At 37.7% G+C, this 20,353-nt stretch overlaps 3 protein-coding genes across 3 annotated transcripts; 1 reads left to right on the forward strand and 2 right to left on the reverse strand.

Moving 5' to 3' along the window:
* Positions 1 to 824: 824 nt before the first annotated feature.
* On the reverse strand, positions 825 to 7,971 carry LOC143468901 (gamma-aminobutyric acid receptor subunit beta-1-like). Its single transcript, XM_076966376.1, has 11 exons — positions 7,018 to 7,971; positions 6,767 to 6,876; positions 6,508 to 6,575; positions 5,262 to 5,378; positions 4,660 to 4,769; positions 4,323 to 4,405; positions 3,404 to 3,535; positions 3,126 to 3,278; positions 2,736 to 2,956; positions 2,342 to 2,563; positions 825 to 2,152 (listed from the first exon to the last, which is right to left on the reverse strand). The coding sequence occupies exons 1-11, from the start codon at positions 7,062 to 7,064 to the stop codon at positions 1,907 to 1,909; spliced, it is 1,509 nt and encodes a 502-aa protein (XP_076822491.1). The 5' UTR covers positions 7,065 to 7,971; the 3' UTR covers positions 825 to 1,906.
* A 240-nt stretch (positions 7,972 to 8,211) lies between these two features.
* On the forward strand, positions 8,212 to 15,066 carry LOC143468975 (gamma-aminobutyric acid receptor subunit alpha-6-like). The gene is made up of 14 exons (XM_076966476.1): positions 8,212 to 8,313; positions 8,690 to 8,788; positions 10,183 to 10,343; positions 10,418 to 10,517; positions 11,637 to 11,837; positions 12,179 to 12,275; positions 12,482 to 12,614; positions 12,724 to 12,827; positions 13,152 to 13,200; positions 13,416 to 13,559; positions 13,847 to 13,955; positions 14,424 to 14,563; positions 14,667 to 14,785; positions 14,887 to 15,066. The coding sequence occupies exons 2-14, from the start codon at positions 8,694 to 8,696 to the stop codon at positions 15,019 to 15,021; spliced, it is 1,587 nt and encodes a 528-aa protein (XP_076822591.1). The 5' UTR covers positions 8,212 to 8,313; positions 8,690 to 8,693; the 3' UTR covers positions 15,022 to 15,066.
* Positions 15,067 to 15,578: 512 nt separating this feature from the next.
* On the reverse strand, positions 15,579 to 20,353 carry LOC143469350 (succinate dehydrogenase [ubiquinone] flavoprotein subunit, mitochondrial-like). Its single transcript, XM_076967017.1, has 14 exons — positions 20,258 to 20,353; positions 19,860 to 20,120; positions 19,683 to 19,738; positions 19,507 to 19,594; positions 19,259 to 19,423; positions 18,957 to 19,105; positions 18,474 to 18,689; positions 18,221 to 18,317; positions 17,791 to 17,967; positions 17,288 to 17,491; positions 16,788 to 16,979; positions 16,363 to 16,506; positions 16,117 to 16,230; positions 15,579 to 15,908 (listed from the first exon to the last, which is right to left on the reverse strand). The coding sequence occupies exons 1-14, from the start codon at positions 20,306 to 20,308 to the stop codon at positions 15,822 to 15,824; spliced, it is 2,001 nt and encodes a 666-aa protein (XP_076823132.1). The 5' UTR covers positions 20,309 to 20,353; the 3' UTR covers positions 15,579 to 15,821.

Below are 20,353 nucleotides of genomic sequence, written 5' to 3' on the forward strand. Positions count from 1 at the left end.
TGGGCCCAGCGTGTCCAAAAGCATCATCTTCACAACGGAGACTGATCATACCATAATGATCATCAACCATTAACACCGTCACGTATATAGCGGCAATACAGCATTAAAAGTACGCATAGTCATGGGAATAATGTATTTCAGAGGCAACGTCGCAAGCTTGGTTAAGTCATAGCATGATGTTCCAGACATGCGGACACTTGTATAAGCTGAACAGGCATTCTCGGGGGGCTTTTTGATTCCAACGCAGCTGCCATGAACCGCGATCACCGAACACAGCGATGTCTGAAGCAAGCACGTGTTTTGTAATAAAAGCAGATAAGCAACTTCTTCTGTCAGCAATTGTTTGTGCAAACGTCGGCCGCACAATTGCGTTATGTTGCGATAGGTTTTTTTAAGGTTTAGTTTTTAGCGGCCACAGCAATGCCATGTTTTGAATTGGTTGAATTCGGTCGGCGCGCTTACGTGACAAGGTACGGGCCCACACATGCACTGACGATCATTTTGGAAGTCAAGAAAAGAAACTTGACGATCGAAACAGAATTCATATAAAGAACAGCTTGTAACAGAACAACTTCTAGTTCTAATTCTGACTTTCACTGTGATTTCATGTGTGAAGTAGTAAACTTTTGCGTCGTCTAGCGGACAGAAATTTTATTGGAATTGAACTGGGGCTGTAATCTATTAGCTATTATACATGTACATAGTGCTTACATTTGTGTTTTACCTCTAATCTTTTTACCATATAACTTCAACTTTTTTGTATTGACGTATTAAAAAAACATCAACTCTTTAGTGTCTCACCAGTTGACGATGATTGATGTCGATTTACTTTTAAAATTTCTACATCAAAGTAATAACAAACATTTACTACCAAATGACATAACACTAGCGGCAAACGCGAACAGCTATTTTGAAATAAGATGCCTGCAGAGGTGAGCAGTCGGTACTTTGAAAGTATCGACGGCAACGGTACCGGTACTTGGCAAAAAACGGTTCCGGTATTCGATATTATTTTAAAAAAGTAGTTCGGTACTTTGTCGGTACTCGGTACCGGTACTTTTTATGTAAAAGATGCTGCTTCAAATGCAAGATTTGCCGCTATTATGCCCCCGGTAAAGGTTATTCCAGGTCAAAACATAAGTGACGTTGCTCGTTTGAAATTTTACTTGACTTTTCTAGATTAATAAAAACCAATAGATGCTAAAATTAGTATTAAAGATTAATTAACGTGTATTTTTGAAAACATACTTGTTAAAATTTTGAAATTATCATGTGAAAAGTACCGAGTACCGGGACCGACGGAAATTTCTTGAAAAAATTAATTTGGTAGAGAGATTCGGTAGTTTTTTTTGCAAAAGTACCGACGGTACCGGTATCGGTACAGAAAAAGTACCGTGGTACAGTAATTCGGTACTGCCCGCTACCTCACTGGTCTTGTTTATAGAAAATTTATCACAAAAATACAAGTCATTTTGGTTAAGCCAGTAAGCTCAAAGATCAATTAGACATATATTACGGTATAAGAAACAATTTTCAACTTATAGGAAAGTGTACAATGATATTCTTTACAAAGCACAAGTGCTGTTACTTGTTTTGCTTTGAGTTCAAGTTTTTGAGAAAACTGCACTAATGTAAGTCTGTCATTAAAAACGTTGAAACATGATCAACCTCTTCCAGAAGGTTGATCAGTATTATACTTTCCTCCATGCTGTCGCCGCGCGGTGGTTGTCCAGAAGTTTGCGCCCGTGAAGTGGCGCTAGTATTGCACAGCAGGGTTGACATTATTGATTGTGACAGCTGAAGTAGCATGACTGGCTAGCCTGGAAGAAATTTGAAAAACAAGAAAAACAACGCAAAAGAGAAAAGAACCTTTGCTTCTTCATCGCAAAAACAAACGTGATTTGAATCAGAAAAACGTGTAAAATGTCCAATAGATGAAGTTGAAAAGTGCGAAAGCAGCCGGAAATCCAGCCCTGGCAACTTTATCAATTTTGATGACGTCTTCAATTTCTGGGGCTTTAATTGAAAAAAAAGGTTTTCTGGGGCGTGACGTAATTCCTCGATGACGTTTACCAATAGAACTGCCCCTGTCATAAGTTTGTCGTCGCCGTTTACTGGCTTTGTCGGCGCGTGAACCTTTCCATTGTGAACCCTTAAATAATTATTACGTCACTATTAGATGGAAAACGTATATGCGTAATCGAAGACTAACCAATCACTGTTATTATTGCAGACAAAACAATAACTAGTGAAAAAAATCTCAAATAAAATCTTTTTTAAATCAAGAAAAATATTTCATGTTTGTGCGGAAAGTGTTTTATCTGAACTTTACAAAACTTACACCAGAGTAACCAGATCCAACTATTTTACGTCGCTTGGTAGAGTGGCCGCAACGGGCAAGCGGAGAATCAAAACTCTGCTTTGACGTGCAGCCAGAGTCCTGAAGCCCAGTTCCGTGATTAAGCTTGTGATTCGGTGTCTCTGCATCTTCATATTCGTCATCGTCTAAGGTCTCAACGCAAAAATCGGCGCTGTAATTTGCATTTTTTTTCTTTTCCTCAGCCTTAAAGCGAATTTAATCTGTCAGTTGTGTTTGCAGATTTTGTTTTAGCAAATTGCAGCTAAGGTACATACAACGACAAACTGCAAAGAATACAATACCTGTTACGGCCAAAGCGTCATGCGATAAATTTTGACCCCAGCAAGTTGTCAGACTCTTATGAGTTGTGTCTCACCTCAAAGGATTCTTTCATTTTTTGTCGAAGTTTTTTCTTTTTCATCCTTGCCAAGTTATTATGATAGCTGCAGTTGACCAGCGCGTATTCGAGGAGAGCTAAGAAGACGAAAACAAAGCAACAGAGCAAATAAACGTCCAATGCCTTAATGTCCGGGATCTTGGGCAATGATTGCCGCACGTTGGTACTAATCGTTGTGATTGTAAGGACGGTGGTGATCCCTGCAACAGCACAAACATCGATTAAGATGACACGAAAGTTGAACTTGATAAGGAGATGGCAAAACAAAGTGAGATATTCTTCCTGAAGGGTATTCTCACTTCCGGATCCTAAATTCCGGACCTGGATGAAGCTATCACTCATCTTAAGAAGAAACTGTAAAAACTTTACCCAAAGCGACACGAGCCGCGGTGGCTTCGTGGTTGATCCAAAATGATACCCAGCTGAGGATCGTGATGAGGGAACAAGGAAGATAAGTCTGCAGGACGAAAAATCCGATGTTGCGCTTCAGCTTAAAACTCAAGGACACACGAGGGTAGGAACCTGGATGTCAAAAGTGATGAGCGCTCATGAAACTCTTGAAAGGTGACAAGAAGATAGGAAGACGCTTAGGAAGAATAAAAGTTTTAAAAATCCAGAGTCGCGTGTGATAAATCTTTGCATCCTACCTGTAGCGAAAGTCTGATTTTTAATGATAAGTTTCGAATCCATGACCTTGAACTGCGCAAGTTCCAAGTTGTTCACCCCTACAACTCCCTCCTCCATCATGTAGAAACTGATATCCTTTGTCGTGTAACCATCTGTGACAACGTAAAACAAAGCATGGAAATGCTGCGTTTCAAATGCATCAATAGCGTCAAGTGTACATTAGACCATACAGCTTCGAATAAGAATCGAAAGTAATTAAAAACAATCCCGATTGACAGATTGAGAGGATGTGAATGCATGGTTGGTTGCTTGCTTCCGGTTTGGCAACCCACTTCATTTGTCTTTGTTTGAAGTATAAGGTATAAATGGGCATTGACGCTGATTAAAATGATTTTTTTCGGCAAATTGCAAGCTAACAAAGTGCAATGAAAGGTTTCTGCTTAAGCAGTACAGGTCGACTGCCCAAGCTTAGCTTTTGTTCATCCTAATCGATATCATGATACAGAATTGCAGTTCGTCTGAATGCTCCGAGCTGAATTAATTTGCACCCTCTGCCAGGATAATCACAAATATAATGCGCCCTGAACTCTTTCTGGTGAAATTACTTATTGATCGAAGAATATTAAGCCTTTTCTACGATAACAATAATTACTCGGTAAATGTTTAATATTTTACGGAACGTTCTTTTCCATCAACCGGTTATATAACGCTTGCGACATGCCTATTTAAAGTTGAATACAAAGCTGGAAAGAAATTCGTTTGACGGCATATTTCCGTTGGCATAACTTGTTTATGAAAGATGGTATATAGTTATTGCGTTCTGCATCAAGGACGTTAGCCAACACCCCTTAACTCATCGTAAATACTGTATACTGGTCACCATGGTAGCTGTGTGGTTAACACTTTGCAAGAAAAAAACGGTTATAATTGGAAACTTACAACTTTCAATTTCCAAAGTACAATTTTGTTCATCCATGGGATATCGACGAAGATTCATCATACAAGCAAGATCGGTAGTTACCCTTAAAAAAGTAGATTTTGGATAAGTTGTTGTTTAATAAGTTGTTAAATAAAATGTTTATAGATTTAAGGTATTAGGAAAAAAACTCATGATTTGATGATAGAAACACTCGTTTTTTAAATAGATGAAATAAATCCCATTACCGTTTCGTCTAATACTTTAAATCCATAAAAGTATCCATGAAACTTCAACGACCCCGAACATGTTTCATATAATAATAATAAGAAATGTGATGTTGCAAGTAGTTATATTCACCTTATTCCGTATAAAACCGTCCCGTCCGGCTCTATTCGAAGAAGCTTATTGCTCCTAGTCACAGTATGCAGATAGGACTTCTTGTCGTTCACGAAATATGTGTCCGGTACCTAGCAAAGTGGTAGGCCTACTTGTCAAAAGACGAAAGCTTGACTGAAAATTATGCAGAAAATCAAGTGAATAAATTGAATTCTTAAAATCTTACAAATCTTTCGGTGAAATTTTCATTTCACTTTGACTGAAATCTACGACGTTTAAAAACGTTTCGGGAAAATTATTATCACAGATTTCTTTATAATTGTGAAAAGAGGTTTCCTGCAGTCCATTAAGTAAGGAGCAATTCCATTAACAGGCTTTATTTTGTCAGGAACCTGATTAGCGGAAAAATCCACGTCAGTTTTTCGCTAAAAATTACCGCAAAAACTGTTTATTCCAAAACGAAAACGCAACGAGAAATGTGAAGAACAAAAACAACCCGACAGGCAAAGAAAGAGAGTGGAGTGACTTTGCCTGGATTTATAGCATTAAATTAGATATATATGACGACATGGGCTCAATAATACTGCGCTATACTTAGTTTCTTGCCGTTACCGCTCGCTTACCCATATTTGGTCAACTACCCGGTTGTCCAAAGTCAAGTTAACGTTGATATTGTCGTGTTTGTACGCGAGCCTTTCGTCCTTCCACTTTTGTTGAAAATACAGAGTCAACGTGTAATCCTGGAATTAGAGAAACAACGAATTTATCCAGATGTACGGCAAACGATGTACGATGTCCAGACGTACGGATGTGGGTTTGGTAGCCTTATGCTAACCTACCATCTTATAGCACAATTGTATTATTGTTATCTTGCATGTTTTAAACTCTTGGGCTTTGCCACTTTTTTCCTGCTCGTTAACTGTTCGTGAGCATGTGTTTCATTGTGCTATAACTACAATGGTTAGCATCGTAACTTTCGCTCCGCACAGGAAATAGCGAAAAATAAACAATACAAAAAACTACGGGGAACAGTGTTTTTTTTATGATAGAGTTGCTTAAAGCGATTAGCTAAACCAAAAAAGCCAATTTAGATTCGCTTTGGGAAACACGCCGTATGCTTAATTGAAATACCTTGATGCAAATTAACAAAAAACGTTTCCGTACTTTTTTCAAAAAAGTGTTTGCAAATACTGACATATAAGTACTGAATATTTATTAAGCTATGTATATGGTTACTGAGGATCTGTATAAAATTTGTTCTGACAGCTTGTCAAATGCTATATTTACAATGATAAAACCACTTCTTAAAAATTTGATGTTGCCATTCCAAGCGAAATTGAACAATTAAATCTATTAACTATAGATAAAGCTTGTATAAATAATCGGTGAGTTGTAACAAAAAATTTACAGCAACTCACAGGTTGCAATCCAGCATAGGCCAACATGAAGAAATGATAATATTATTTTGTTAAATCTTTAAAATGTTGGATACTTTTTGAACGGCGTTAGTAATGACATTTTAGAAATGTATTTTTAACAAGTATACATATACGTAATATCCATCTATGAAGAAATACCTGTGATTGTCGATAAAAACGACGCCGAAAAGTGTTCATTTTAAACGACGAGGTTGAGAAAAAAGCTAATATTTATTTATGTTCTGTGTCTGGACATTTGTAAGCTTGTGTGTGAGATGTTATCACAAATTGTTGAAAAATGAAGGAACATCAACAGTTTGGTTCAAAACATCAAATTGTTCTCTGAGGTAAGCACATAGCATAGATAGCACACATATAGTTTCGAAAACGGAGTTAACCGAAAAGACGTGTCAAATTTTAAATAATTTTTACAAAATCTTAAAAACCTTACCATGTTAACTTCTGAAACGCTATCGATGCTGGCAACTTGGATGCTTATCCCCACGTGTAATGGCCCAGCTGAAATAAAAATACAACCATAATATTGCAAGAATGTCTAGATCTATAGACGATAGGTAAGTTTCATAGTTTTTATTTGAAGTGAATTGCTGTTATAGTACAAATGTTTAAACCTGGATTTGCTGTAAATGTAGGAATTCAGTAGGGGTTAAGAGAAAGTTGATTTACAAAAACTATGAGTTGAAACATACCACCGTACTGCGGTCGAAGTCTAATGTCATAACCATCAGTTAGCAAGCTGTCCAATTTATGCTTTATTCTGTCCTGTAAATCTCTCGTCCCACTGTGCTTGGTTTGAACGCTGCAAAAACATTATATCTGATGGTTCAAACCTTTCCAAAGCAACCAATTAATCCGTTTCAAACGCGCGTTATAGGCGCGCATGCGAAAATCAATAAACGCTATCTGCGATAAGTTGTTTAAAAATGTCGTTCCTACTCACGTTAGTGAAAGTGACGTCACGATGATCAGCAAAATAAAATGACTCATTTTCAAGATACGAGCAAACTCGGTCAAATTCACTGCTTTATCAAGTTCAAATTAATGTGCTTAATGAAGTATTATAAGTAATATATAAAGTAATAGTAATATATACGTAATAATAAGTAATTTATACGTAATATGTACGTAAAAATAAGTAATATATACCCGAACAGGTATGCGAATAATAATTTAAGCAACAACCACCTTAATATAGCAAATGTAATTTTTCCTTATACACCTTTTCAGTTACTGTTTATTCTATTATACTTAGATTTTCTAAAAGCTTTTCCTGTTGTCAAAATAATAAGCACCGTTACTTTTGTTCAACAATCTTCAAATCTGAAGTTTTACGAAAGTACAAAACTCCTTTGCCAAAATAAGTCGTAGCAGGCTTCCTGGAAGGCTCGCATAACAAAGCAGAATTATGTGAAATTTGTTTCATCACAGCAGATATCAACATTTCTCAATAAATGCCAGAATCTTCGGTCGCCATCAGGCAACCAGAAATTACTCGGATTTCTTGGATTGTTTTGACATGTCTCATGAGTCGATAGAAGACAATTTTTTGACGTTCATGTGCAGAATTTGTGTTTCTGTAGCGTCGTCTGTGGTTTACATATGTACTTTTCTGTTTGCTGAATATTTCTCAAAAACGATCCCTATTTTTATGTGACATCTTTAGTATTCCTAGCAGTTTTTGCGATAAATAAGTCTGGTCTAAATTTATTTGCCGGATTTTTGAAACAAAGTTAAAGACAAAATTTGTCGTACCTGTTGATATTTCTATATTCTAGAGTTACTTAAAATGACTTTCAACATTGCGTTAATTTTTTGAACTCTATTACATATTGGCAAAGAGTTGGCGAGTTGTAATTCTGACTTACATGCGTTTCCTTATCCTGACTTATATCACTGCAGCTATCTCGAAGCGGTGGTAAGCTGGAAAAGTCTGTCCAGATCAGAACTAAGACAATTTCAAGGAGAGAAAGTTTCTCCATCGAAGCAAGCAAAAAAGCAGATGGCAACATTGTAATATTGGAATTAGACATGATGAACAACCTAACCTCCTGACATTGTCATTCTAATAACTCTGCATCGATGGTTTGAGATTATCGATCTCCGATTTTGGAGCCATCGCTGCAAAAATAGCACGAGTTCATTCCCGTCTTTCTTCTCCGTTTCTCTCTTTAACAACCCGCCACGTATTCCTTAGAACTTCGACAACAGAGAATTAAAGACTATCCAAGACTTGAAGGTATTAGCGTGTAAGACATTGAAATTAGACGCGAAACGAACTTGGAAAGGAACTTTGGTAACCACTTGGCAATCGACAGATTCTTTCCAATATCTTTATAAAGATACGAAAGTCGGAACGATTGAAAATTTATGTCAGTTATGGAAAATAAAACAGCGTGAGATAGAGTTAGAATTTGTCAGTAGCAACTGTAGTGGTATAGTTGCAAAAAACAAACTACTAAAGTACAGGATAAGGTCTATTGCATAAATCTCCATTTGTCAGCTATTTAGGGCTCATGATTCATGATTAACATCTACAGTAAAATTACATAAATTATTGGAAAAAGGTCTAAAATGTTGTTTTCAAACTTCAACGTTATAATTTTCTATTTCAGAGGAATGGCGTGGCGTGTTTGTAGTGTCAGATTTGTCGTTGTGTGGCTTATGCTGATGTGGCATCTGGAGGCGAGAAACGTCGAACCTGAATCATACAAGTAAGTGAACTCATGGAGATGTTTTTAATTTTATTATTCGCACCTTATTGTAAACCAATTCGCTGCAGGTATAGTATCTCTTGAATAAATACGTAAAAATATCTCTTTGCTGTAGAAACAGCTCATTAGATTTATTAGCCTATTGCGTTAAGATGAAACTTCCATTAGGTTACGTCTGATAAACGAAATCGGCAAATATAGGTTACTTTCCAACTTATAAATAATTCAACCACAAAAACTATGTGAAACATCAGTGACAGAGTAAACTTACTTAAAAGTTATACAGGCCTATTATACCGATCAATTCGTACCGACGTTCTGAAGTTGCAACGCATTGAAATAAGATAAGTAGTAATAATGAATTTTTGATGAAGCATGTTTTTACCAAGAAAGTCGAAAGAAAAAATTCAACTTGAGAGCCTTGCACCGAAATTTCTAACGTTCAAGAACCCTTTAAGTAATCTCATTAAAAAGTAAGGAACAAGAAGAATAAACAGCATTATGCGAGGTACCGGTCAAGAATATTTCCTTGCTTTATCCGTTTTCGCGCCAAGTCAGATCAAACAAACATCTAAAAGAAAGCTCAACTATCATTCCCCAACGATCAACAGTCTGTGCATGTTTGCCCAAAAGCTTCTTGTACCCTGTCGGGTAAATTTTAATTCTTCGCTGATTACTGTGATTACCAAAATTGATTTTTCTGAGGATCGAAGCTCTTGGCCGCTATAGATAAGCGCTTCAGCGGATCAGCGGAGACAGACATCTCCAGGGGAATCAAGGCAAAACCACGCTACCGTTGTCCGTTTAATAATACCAACACAACTTATTCGCCTTGAAAACGAACCGCTATAGGCTTTCCGGAAAGCGAAGTAATTATTGCAAATCAATTTCATGGCTTAAGGTGAGCTTTATACCTTCGAGAAAACAGACGATCCTACTTCTGTTTAATACGACTTGCTGGTCATGCGCTCAGAACTAATTGTGCCTCCTGTGAGGCTAAAACCAAACAGATAAATCCTGTAGGAATTGCATTGTATGTTTTAAAATCCTAGTATGCTTGGGTGCACTAACAGCATTTGATTGTAATTAATAAATAGTTAATCGACCTTAAGCGTACAGTATACTGCAGCCATCATCTTTATTGGCGTAAGGTCAAAGGATTTATGAAAACAATTTGATTTTTCTCAGTTACCATTAAATTATATCATTTATTTTAAAAATGGTTTTTATTTCTAGAGCAATGTCAATAAACAATGATCATTCAGGTTGCTTTCTGCATAACTCTAACGATCACATACACTCTGAGTTTAATTGTTCCTTTATTTGTATTTACTAGCTGGTATACAAATAAAGATATTATGGGTACTATTTCACTATTTGCGTTACATTTTCAGTCCACCAAGGCAGACCACACGTCACCATAGACGGGACACAAGTGATGAAACAAACAAGGACCCTCCTAAGCATTGCCACGGCATCTGTCCACAACATATATCCGCTACACTGGACAGTTTTCTGTCCGATTATGACAACAGAATAAGGCCAGGCTTTGGAGGTTGGTCATGTGATCAATGATAGCGGCACCACAATCATAACAGCATTATAAATTTTGCCTTGCTTTTTTTGCAGAGGGGCCAACAAAAGTTCAAAGCTACTACTACGTCACCGGATTTGGGCCGGCTTCTGAACAAGACATGGAATATACGCTGGATATGTTTTTTAGGCAAAGGCAGGTTTGCAAATTAGTTCGTTGAATTCGAGTAGTTATTGCTGCAGACAAATGGTACACTTTGTAGCTTCTAAAGCTTTAAGTTATTCTTTCTTGTTGCTTTCGTTTGTAATTGGAATATATTTAGTATGAAAGCAAACCACATTAGGTTCCAATAGTTATAACTATATTGAAGTTAAATTATCACAAGTTTATTGTATCACAATTTTTCATATACATATAATTAACTGCAGAACGTTTTCAGTACATGTAATTATCAAACAAACAAAAGTATTTTCCAATTAACAGTAACTTACATATAGACTTACATAAAACATACAAGTTACTATTGAAAGTTTTTATGAAAAACAATATATCTAATATATCACAAATAAGAATAAAGACCTTTAATTAGAACATTTTAATTGATGTCGCGGAAGTTAAAATTACTTAAACTTCGGATAGAAATTGTCAAAGAGCGCAAACATTTATTCGTCGTTAATTATTTTATTAATTGTCCAAACTTTTTATAAAATGGAGATTGAATTTGCTTTATAACTACACTGAGCAAAACTATAGTTACCCAAGGAATCAACGACCGTGCTTGTTCTTTAAAATAAATTTTAATCGCCATCAAAGATTCATGAAATTAAAGTTGGTGGAAATATTGTTTAGATAGAAAATTCGATAATTAACTCTAAAATCTAATTACTGTTTCAAGTAGGAATCGATTGCACGTGAGAGACCATGCTTTTGGCAAAAGAGTTTTGCGAAGTTATTCGTCAATAGCCTACTATTAGGTCCAAAAGCTTACTTGGTCTAATATTTTATTTATATTTTGGGCCACATCTAACTTTTTAACATAGTAACTAAAGATTACAAGTTCACAATTGTGTAATATACAGTACACTGAAAAAACTGTGAGGTCATAATAGGCTGTAGGACATATAAGTTATGGTATCCCTAAGGACGAGTACATTCACTCATCTTCCAAGAAAATAAGCAAAGTTCGGGATAAAGCAATATTTGGCACAAACCCTAACCAGGAAATTAACAGTTGAAAGATGCTATGGCTTGACTATATGAAAGACATGCAGCAAGCGATGTTATGCCACCAACTGTTTTTGTATCAATTAACAGGTGGAGGGATGAGAGATTGGCATTCGCAAGTAACAGCACTCAGAACATAAATGAACTTGTGCTGAACAGCAAGATGGTGGAAAGTGTATGGACGCCTGATAGCTTTTTCCGTAACGGAAAAAAGTCGATAGCTCATAACACGACCGTCCCTAATCGTCTACTTCGAATTGACCCCAAAGGAAACATTCTCTATACTATGCGGTTTGACATTGTGCTTTCTCCAGCTTTGACAATTGGCGAAAACATATTTCGAAAATTGCTGTGTTTTAATATTTTTCTCGCTTGATTATGTTAACTGTTTTTTCCGACATTAAAACATTATGAGCACGACCTAATTCATCGTAGTAAATCATTGTACAGCCGGCAATCATTATGCTACGGCTAATGTATCGATTCTATAAAATAAGAGTTTAATCGTCTGTGCGGTATTTAAGTCCCATTACGATTAACGTTATACGATATATGAGTGACGTCATATAGCTCGAGGTCGACTTAACCTGAGATGCTACATTGTGGAAATAACAATGAGATCTTATTTCCAGATTAACGGTCAAAGCCAAATGTCCGATGCTCCTCAACGACTTTCCAATGGATGTGCACACATGTGCCTTGTTGTTCAGCAGCTACGGTTACACAAAGGTAGAATAAGATCAAGATATTTTGTGCTGTTTTTACCAACGAAATACGATGGAAGTCAACGATATTGACCGATTTTTTTACAAGTAAAACGCTTTAATTTTATGCCTCGACGTCAAACGAGTTATAAAACAGTGTGAGGAATGACAGAAAGAACAGCCTAAAAGAATAAGCATACGCAAAGACATAATTTGTATTTTTTTTTAAAGGACGAAGTGGAATTTTTCTGGTACTCTGAAAACGGCGCACAGCCTGTTGATTGTCCCCAATCGTCGTCAAGACTCAACCAGTTTGAGTTAATCAACTACACGTGGTCATCCTACGTACTTCACACTGTGTCTGGTTAGTGGCAATGACGTATTACTACCGTGACGTAAAATATTTTCGACGTTACTAGTCCAACAAAAAAATTGATTTTAGCAATCTAATGCGATTTGAAAACAATTTTTAGGCGATTATTCTGTTTTGGAGACAAAATTTCACTTGAGGAGGCAAATGGGTTATTACGTCATCCAGGCGTACCTTCCATGTGTTCTTATAGTTATTTTGTCCCAGGTGAGATTGCTTACACATTGACCCTGACTGACCCTGTTTGCTATCACAATTCCCCGGACGTTTTTAAACAAAGTTTGTTTACGTTTGCTCGTTTAAGTTTTTGAAAGCATGCATCGCTTCCCTAATTAAATTAATAATGTTTTGGTGCAAATAATTTTGGTGCATCATTAAAAAATCAAAAAGTTTCGTTTGGCGCTCACTTCACGGTTCACTGAATAAAGGAATTGTAATAAGGTTGAAATGAGATTTGCCTTCTAAAACATGGTAGACTCTTGTCTTAATAGCCTACACACCTGCTTTTAATGTCTGTGTATTTTTGACCAGATTTCTTTTTGGATCAATAAAGAGGCCGTGCCGGCCCGGACTGTATCAGGTGAGCATACAATTGAGCTTAACTTAAAATCCTTTTTTATTTTCAAGTTCTTGGTAGTGAAAATACCTTTTGAAAAGCGGGGTGCTTTATAGTTTTTTCAGTTTTAAAATCTGGATAACCATTGTAGCCATCATTTTGGACACGTTTTTTGCCTTGTCTGGTTTACTTTGATGTCTTGACTTTGACGTGCAAAGTAATATTGTTATTCTGCGAAGGTATAATGACGGTTCTCAGCCTGACGACACTGAGCATCAGCACACGTCAATCCCTGCCCAAAGTGGCCTACGCCACCGCTTTAGACTGGTACATGGCTGTCTGTTTTGGCTTCTGCTTTTTCGCGCTGATCGAATTCGCAACTGGTGAGTTCTGGCGGTGTTTTGTGTAACGCTAAATAACGTAGATGATTAATTAGTCTAAGAATCACGGAGGTGTCGGGTAGTTGCACGATATTAGAGTCTTTTTCCTCTTTCTGATAACAATCCTTGCATGGCTTAAACTCGGCAGCGGTTTCTCGTTGCTCAAGCCCCGTTTATTTCATCGTCTCTAACCGATCCGCAATAGAAGCAATTTACTCTGCTAGTGTTTCCCTTCAGCAGGACTGAACTGATATCTTGAATGATTCTATTAACCCAAATTTTTGTTGCAGTGAATTACTTCCATCTTAAATTTCAAAAGCCAAACGCAAACCCTAAAGAAGCCGAGAATGAAAAACTTGCAAGAAATATCTCCTTCTCGTGCTCCGCTCTGAGGAAAAGGTAAAGCAAACATTGCAAAATTATTCTTTAGATGAATCACGGTCGGTCGACAATGTCCAAGTTTTACAAATATTGTTTACATTACCCAACTGCATTAACTAAAATGAGTAGGGCTACAACAAGTAAGCGTTAGTTGAAAAGCTAAAAGCGAGAGCTAAAGAGCAAATATCTAAGGGGGCAAGTATGACGAAAGTGGCGGCGATTAAAACGTCACATTTTGAAAGAAACAAAAGCAACGATTGGCGCTTGAATCAAATATAGACGTGGATGCTGAATACATCTTATTAATCTGTGCGTTTGGAATAAACACGATCTCGCATGTAGGTGATCGCAGTTGCAAAAGATGTTTATTTACGGCATAGGTATGCCATAGGTAACAGTACAAGTACAATCCCAAGAAATTTATTCTACTTGTCCCTTTCTATAAGGCGCACGTTATCTCGTGAAATGCAGATTTTTCATTTACAGGATCTTTGAAATTCGTCGCGGTGAAGGCGCTTTCCAAGTTAACTTGAACGACCTTTTCAGGATGGCGTCTGGTCTGCCCTTCGAGAAAGAACGTGGATACAAATATTACGCAAGGAGTGCTTTAAGCTACGTTCTACCAAGTAAGTTTCACACCAAAACCTTAAGATAGTAAAAATTGTTAAAACAGGTTAAACAAAAAAGTTAGCCAACGAAAGTGGAAAACCGATGATTTTAAATGCGTAGGAAGATGCTTAAAAGACGATGCACGAGCAAGCACGCCGTACACCACAGCCGAGATTACTCTCGCACAGAAAGTGCTCGCAGAAGTTGAAGAACAGATCTGTGATGCAGCTATGACTCAGGTGAGTTGAACTCTTAAAAGCTTACTCAGGGCTATCATCTAGCGGTAACAATTTAAGGTATTTTTTGACAATGCACATCCAACGCTGATGCATTCCGACAGGGAGGTGTCAGCAGAATCGACGAACTGTCAAGAGTTGTTTTTCCGCTAGCTTTCTTCCTTTTCAACGGAATGTATTGGTTTTCTTATCTTACGCATCAAGGACATGAAGTGGCATATCGACTCATGTGGGAGTAATTCGACGAGAAATGAAGTCACCGGAACGACATGCTCGAGATATGATCAGGGTAGAACGCAAGCACGTCTGCAATGTTCTGTATATAGCATTGGGATTTGTATATTTGTCATAATCTGTTTAGTTAAACTTAATTCAAGCGTTGTATTAAAAGTGTTGTGCATTTATAGCCACCTTTCGGTCCTTGACAGCCTAAATGCGGCACCGTAGCAGATGGCATTACAGCAAAAACTTCTGGCTCAGAATACCCAGTGTTATATGTAGCTTGCGATGCTTTATCACAGCTGAAATAGGGTTTAGGGAGGCAGATATTAAGCGAACCCTAATAGTCCGATTACAAGCTCATCTCAATGTAGTTGAGCAGAATAAAGACGGAAAGTATTCCGCACATTGTTTGAACAAAGCGTTAGACTGAAGTGAGTAACGTTGATGGTGAAAATTGTATTACTTGAACATAAGTCTTGCGATAACTGTCAAATGTGCAATCAACAAATCTTATCCCAAAAATATGACTTGTCAACGGTGCTCGCATCTGACTACGTTGTGCAAACAAAAGTCGTTGTCTTTTCACGGATAAATATATTAAGCATTTTGGAACAAGTAACACGCAGAAAGATCTAGGAGTGGAGTTGAAAATGTAACAAAAAATTGCGGTCATTCTCCCAGAAAAATCGCAGGTGTCACCAACTTAATTTGCTTATGTACAGCAAGCGAGGAAATGTAGAACATTTTCCCAGTCTGCTCAAAGATTCCTGTAAAAATAGAAAAACAACGACAAAAGTCTGAAGTGACCCCATTATTTCTAGTAGGATCGAATTGCGGGTGGAACGTTGCTACACTCCTTGGCATCCAATGTCTCATCGATCACAGGTCGGTAGGATAAAGCAACCTACATGTAAGCAAGAAACATAGTCATGCTGTATTGAGGTAACGTGATACAAGAAGTTTTTCCTATAAAATCATACAAGTGCAGTAAAAATAACAATCCCGTTTAGCATTAAAGTAAAAAGCTGAACAACAATGGAAGTCCAGTTAGAGGTCAGATCGACATCTGAAAACAACTCCTATAAAATTGGAATAAAATGTTAATACAATACCTTTCCGCTTTCAATGTCTTGATGCGAGAGTGTGTGCTTCCTCCAGTGATTGTCCATTGACACCTTTTCTTGTCCTTCAATCGGTTTGTTATAGTCGTACTCATCCACGCGATCCTTGTTATTATTACGTTACAATATTAATTGACAAGTATAACAAAAGCGTGCAGGAAAGAAGAAACCTTGGCAAATTAGCTGGTAGATGAGAAATAATTTTTCACTCGCGTAGTCTGCGACCTCCAAACTCACCTTAAAGTCTTCTCTTGCATGAGCACCACGACTCTCCTCCCTCGCTTCGGCCGACACGACAGTCTGAGCTGCGTTAAGCATAAGGTTTTGAAGTTCCAGAGTCTCAACAAGGTCGGTATTCCAGATCAAGCCACGATCGAAAAGCTGACAACAAACCGGAGAAATTCATGAGATAGCTTAATCAAATAGCTTCGATGGAGCAACAAGGACAACTGACAAGTGCACTGTGGCAAGATTGTTTAAATGACACTCATTAAAGCTCAAACACAACTAAACATGGAAAAACTGAAATAAAAAGTAGTTCTTATTAATTTTCTAAATGGATTTAGAACAAACAAAAAGTTTAAAAAACTGTGATGTGAAAAAGAACAAGAAAAATTGGTTCAAACACAAAACATTCAAACTTTATGAACATTTGAAAGCACCTTCAAGTCTGACATTTCTCCATAGATATCATATATCTTCTTGGCTCCCTCTCTAAGCACTGGACCCGTGCGGAACACGGCAGCGTTTGTCTGCATCACTTGCTGCATTCTCAATCGAAGATCAGCAGTGGATGTGGACCCATTTGCATATCGGAGGTTGTCCAGGTTGGCCACAGATTCCTGACCAGCATTCTGTTCAAAAGGATAATCAAGTTGTTTGTGCCTTACTTTAGATGGATTGACATCGTTATGACGTAGTTATAATTCAACAATCATAAGCAATATAACTTGAACTTTAAATATGAATTTGTGGTTATTAAAATATATATACAATATTAATATTTATACGGCAGCGAAAGTGCATCGTACCTAATATTAAACAGCTAAACTACTGATATCATTTTACTTTATTCATGTAGCGTTGAGGTTTGAATACAACAAGGGCAATCGTCCAAGTACATGTCAAAAAATTGCTATTCCTTCTGGTCTGAAATACTCACTGCGCTTAGCTCTCCAATCTCTTCGCCAGGCTTATGCTCATCAGCGATGGTCAGTGCACACGCTCGGCCGAAAACAACAAGATCAAGCAGAGAATTTGCTCCGAGTCTGTTCGCTCCGTGGACACTTGCACATGCAGCTTCTCCACAAGAATACAAGCCTGGTACAACCTCGTCCTGGCCGTTCTTTTCATCAAATTTGATGACCTAGAATTGCAAATTATGGATTGATGATGGGTTTAGTTGGTTCATTGCTTTGCATTCTTGTGGCTAATGTAGTGGCTCAATCGTCTGTTTTTGAATTTTTCTTTGCATATTTTAGCGTCGTCTGCTCACAAGAGCTTACGATGCAGGCTCTATCTACATTCTTATTATTTAAACAGTTTCGTAGCAAGTGGTAAAAACGGACCAGAAAAATTAAAAAATTGTCAACCACAGCGTGTTGTTAGTACTGACACAAGTCAGGGCATTTAACAGAAAAAAATCAGTTCCTGATGATGCCTTACCTGCCCCTTGTAGTTAGTTGGCACTCCCCCCATGTTGTAATGTACAGTTGGTAAAACTGGAATTGGCTCTCTGGTCACGTCAACGCCAGCAAATATCTGCGCTGTTTCAGAAATGCCAGGAAGTCGCGATGCCAGTTGCTCCGGTGGAAGATGATGAAGTTGAAGAAATACGTGGTCCTACATAGACACCACATTTACTAGATAGCAAACTTTGTACTGGCTACATTGTTGCATATGCACAGTGTTAATTACTACAGGTAATCCTTGGTAACTAGAATGACTGTTCAAACTAGAACTTATCAATTGACGATCTGGGTTTAACACTTTACGTTATCAAGAACAATTAGTAATCAAATTTATGCCAACTAATATAACTTAGGAATCACAGCATTTACACTGGACAAGATGTTGACAATGTGTCGAATCTCACCTTGTTCAATCCACAACCTCGACCTTCTCGAATCTCAATTGTCATTGATCTCGAAACGACATCTCTTGATGCCAAGTCTTTTGCAGTGGGTGCATATCTGGTATGTAGAAAAAAATATGACTAATATAAAGAGTGGCAGTGTTCTGCAAGAATGCTATCAACCCAATACGATGTATATCACAAAAACAATGGAGCCATTAGCAACACTAACGTGCATTAATAACACAAATAATGTAAGTGACTCAAAACTTACCTTTCCATAAATCTCTCGCCTTCGGAATTGATAAGATAACCCCCTTCACCGCGACATCCTTCAGTGATGAGACAACCAGCGCCGTAGATGCCCGTCGGGTGAAATTGAACAAACTCCATATCTTGGTTTGGGAGTCCAGCTCTTGTAACCATCGCAGATCCATCACCAGTACAAGTGTGTGCCGATGTGCAACTGAAGTAGGCCCGTCCATATCCACTGAAAGCAAAACAATTCGATGCTGGTTTTAGGCATTGGTAGCACATTACATTCTTAATTATTATTTAATATACAAAGGCTTTTTATATCAGAATTGATTCACAGAAACTGAGCTGTAGAAATGGAAGTATGCATTGTATACTGTATACCTGTGTACATAATAGTAAAATTACGATGCAAGTTACCAATCTTTCCATTGTGTACACTGCACTAAATTATGCACAATCTCTGCAAAAAGCTATGCCAAATAAACACTTCATTGCTCACCCAGTCGCCAACACAGTGTTCTTTGCCCTAATTCTGTGCAACGTTCCATCTTCGAGACTGAGAGCAATCACTCCCCGACATTCCCCTTCCTCCATTAACAAATCCAGCGCGAAATACTCGATGAAGTAGTCGGTGTTAAACGCCAACGACTGGATGAGAAATAAAAGTTATGATTTGCATAGGGTCAAAACTCTGTCACAAAATTAACAACAAACATATTCCTAGTTGTTATAGTATGTTTCCTAGTTAAGGGATAAAAGTGAACGGCATGCATTGGACTGGTGTGGGCCAGGTCTACATACCCGTCCATATAAAGTGTGCAGAAGTGAGTGTCCTGTACGATCGGCAACACAGCAGCACCTGTGGGCCTGACCTCCTTTACCGTATTGTAGACTCTGACCGCCAAAGGCTCGCTGGTAAATTTTGCCTTCAGATGTTCGACTGAAAGGCATTCCGTAGTTCTCAAGCTAATTATGAACAAACAGAGCACTTTAACAACAACATCAGGGCTAGTGCAATACCAATTATTTCATAAAAGCTGATAACTTACTTCAATAACAGCAGCAGGTGCCTCTCGAGTCATATAATGAATTGCATCTTGGTCGCCAAGCCAGTCCGAGCCTTTGACAGTGTCGTACCTGAAAACATTTCCAGCATATTACACGGAAGTCATTAAGCACTACTTCAAAAAGTTTAAGGACTACGGGTATACTGATCCGTGCTTACATGTGCCATTTCCATTCATCTTCTTCCATATTTCCTAAAGCAGCATTAATTCCACCCTGTAATATGATATCTTAATTTGAAAGAAATCCATTATAAAAGAAACTACTTGTTCTGGTTAATATAATCTTGGTCATTTACAGTGCAGAGGTACGATATGATAAATACAAACGTACAAACCTGAGCAGCGACTGTATGGGAGCGAGTTGGGAATAGTTTTGTGACACAGGCTGTTTTAAAACCAGCTTCTGAAAGTCCAAATGCTGCACGTAGACCAGCGCCGCCTGCTCCGACAACTAATGCATCGTATGTGTGGTCGACAACTTCATATTCGCTTGTTATTTGGGTCTTTTTTGTGACCTGCTTGTCCCCTGAGCTGATGTGCAAGGGTCTTTTAGTCTGACTGCTGGCAATTGACTGTACTGTATTAGCCCTGTGTATCTGAATGAAACAGTTACATAAGTTAATGTTTAATAAATCTACAACTATGGTATGCACAATATGAAACAAACAATTTTCACAACAAAAACTAATTATATTTAAGTATAGGACAAGGTGCGAATTGCTACTTTGCTTACCAAAGACCTTGAAATTGGTGAGAAGGGCAACTTAAATACACCCGAAGACATTTTAAAGAAAACAATACTACAGTTTTAAAACAGATCCTATATTCT

This window comes from Clavelina lepadiformis, chromosome 8, assembly GCF_947623445.1.
Source record: "Clavelina lepadiformis chromosome 8, kaClaLepa1.1, whole genome shotgun sequence".
In the NCBI taxonomy this organism is placed as follows: Eukaryota; Metazoa; Chordata; class Ascidiacea; order Aplousobranchia; family Clavelinidae; genus Clavelina; species Clavelina lepadiformis.

What these genes read in the sequence shown, in the direction of transcription:
- LOC143468975 (XM_076966476.1), top strand. Translation starts at nt 8,694, where the DNA reads ATGGCGTGGCGTGTTTGTAGTGTCAGATTTGTCGTTGTGTGGCTTATG. An exon ending in AATAAGGCCAGGCTTTGGAG is followed by an intron (nt 10,344 to 10,417) that starts GTTGGTCATGTG and finishes CTTTTTTTGCAG; the next exon opens with AGGGGCCAACAAAAGTTCAA. An exon ending in GCCGGCCCGGACTGTATCAG is followed by an intron (nt 13,201 to 13,415) that starts GTGAGCATACAA and finishes TATTCTGCGAAG; the next exon opens with GTATAATGACGGTTCTCAGC.
- LOC143468901 (XM_076966376.1), bottom strand. Translation starts at nt 7,064, where the DNA reads ATGAGTCATTTTATTTTGCTGATCATCGTGACGTCACTTTCACTAAC. An exon ending in AAATGAAAGAATCCTTTGAG is followed by an intron (nt 2,564 to 2,735) that starts GTGAGACACAAC and finishes ATTCGCTTTAAG; the next exon opens with GCTGAGGAAAAGAAAAAAAA. An exon ending in TTGGATCTGGTTACTCTGGT is followed by an intron (nt 2,153 to 2,341) that starts GTAAGTTTTGTA and finishes TAATTATTTAAG; the next exon opens with GGTTCACAATGGAAAGGTTC.
- LOC143469350 (XM_076967017.1), bottom strand. Translation starts at nt 20,308, where the DNA reads ATGTCTTCGGGTGTATTTAAGTTGCCCTTCTCACCAATTTCAAGGTCT. An exon ending in AACACTGTGTTGGCGACTGG is followed by an intron (nt 18,690 to 18,956) that starts GTGAGCAATGAA and finishes TTTTGCTTTCAG; the next exon opens with TGGATATGGACGGGCCTACT. An exon ending in GGCGAGAGATTTATGGAAAG is followed by an intron (nt 18,318 to 18,473) that starts GTAAGTTTTGAG and finishes TCTACATACCAG; the next exon opens with ATATGCACCCACTGCAAAAG.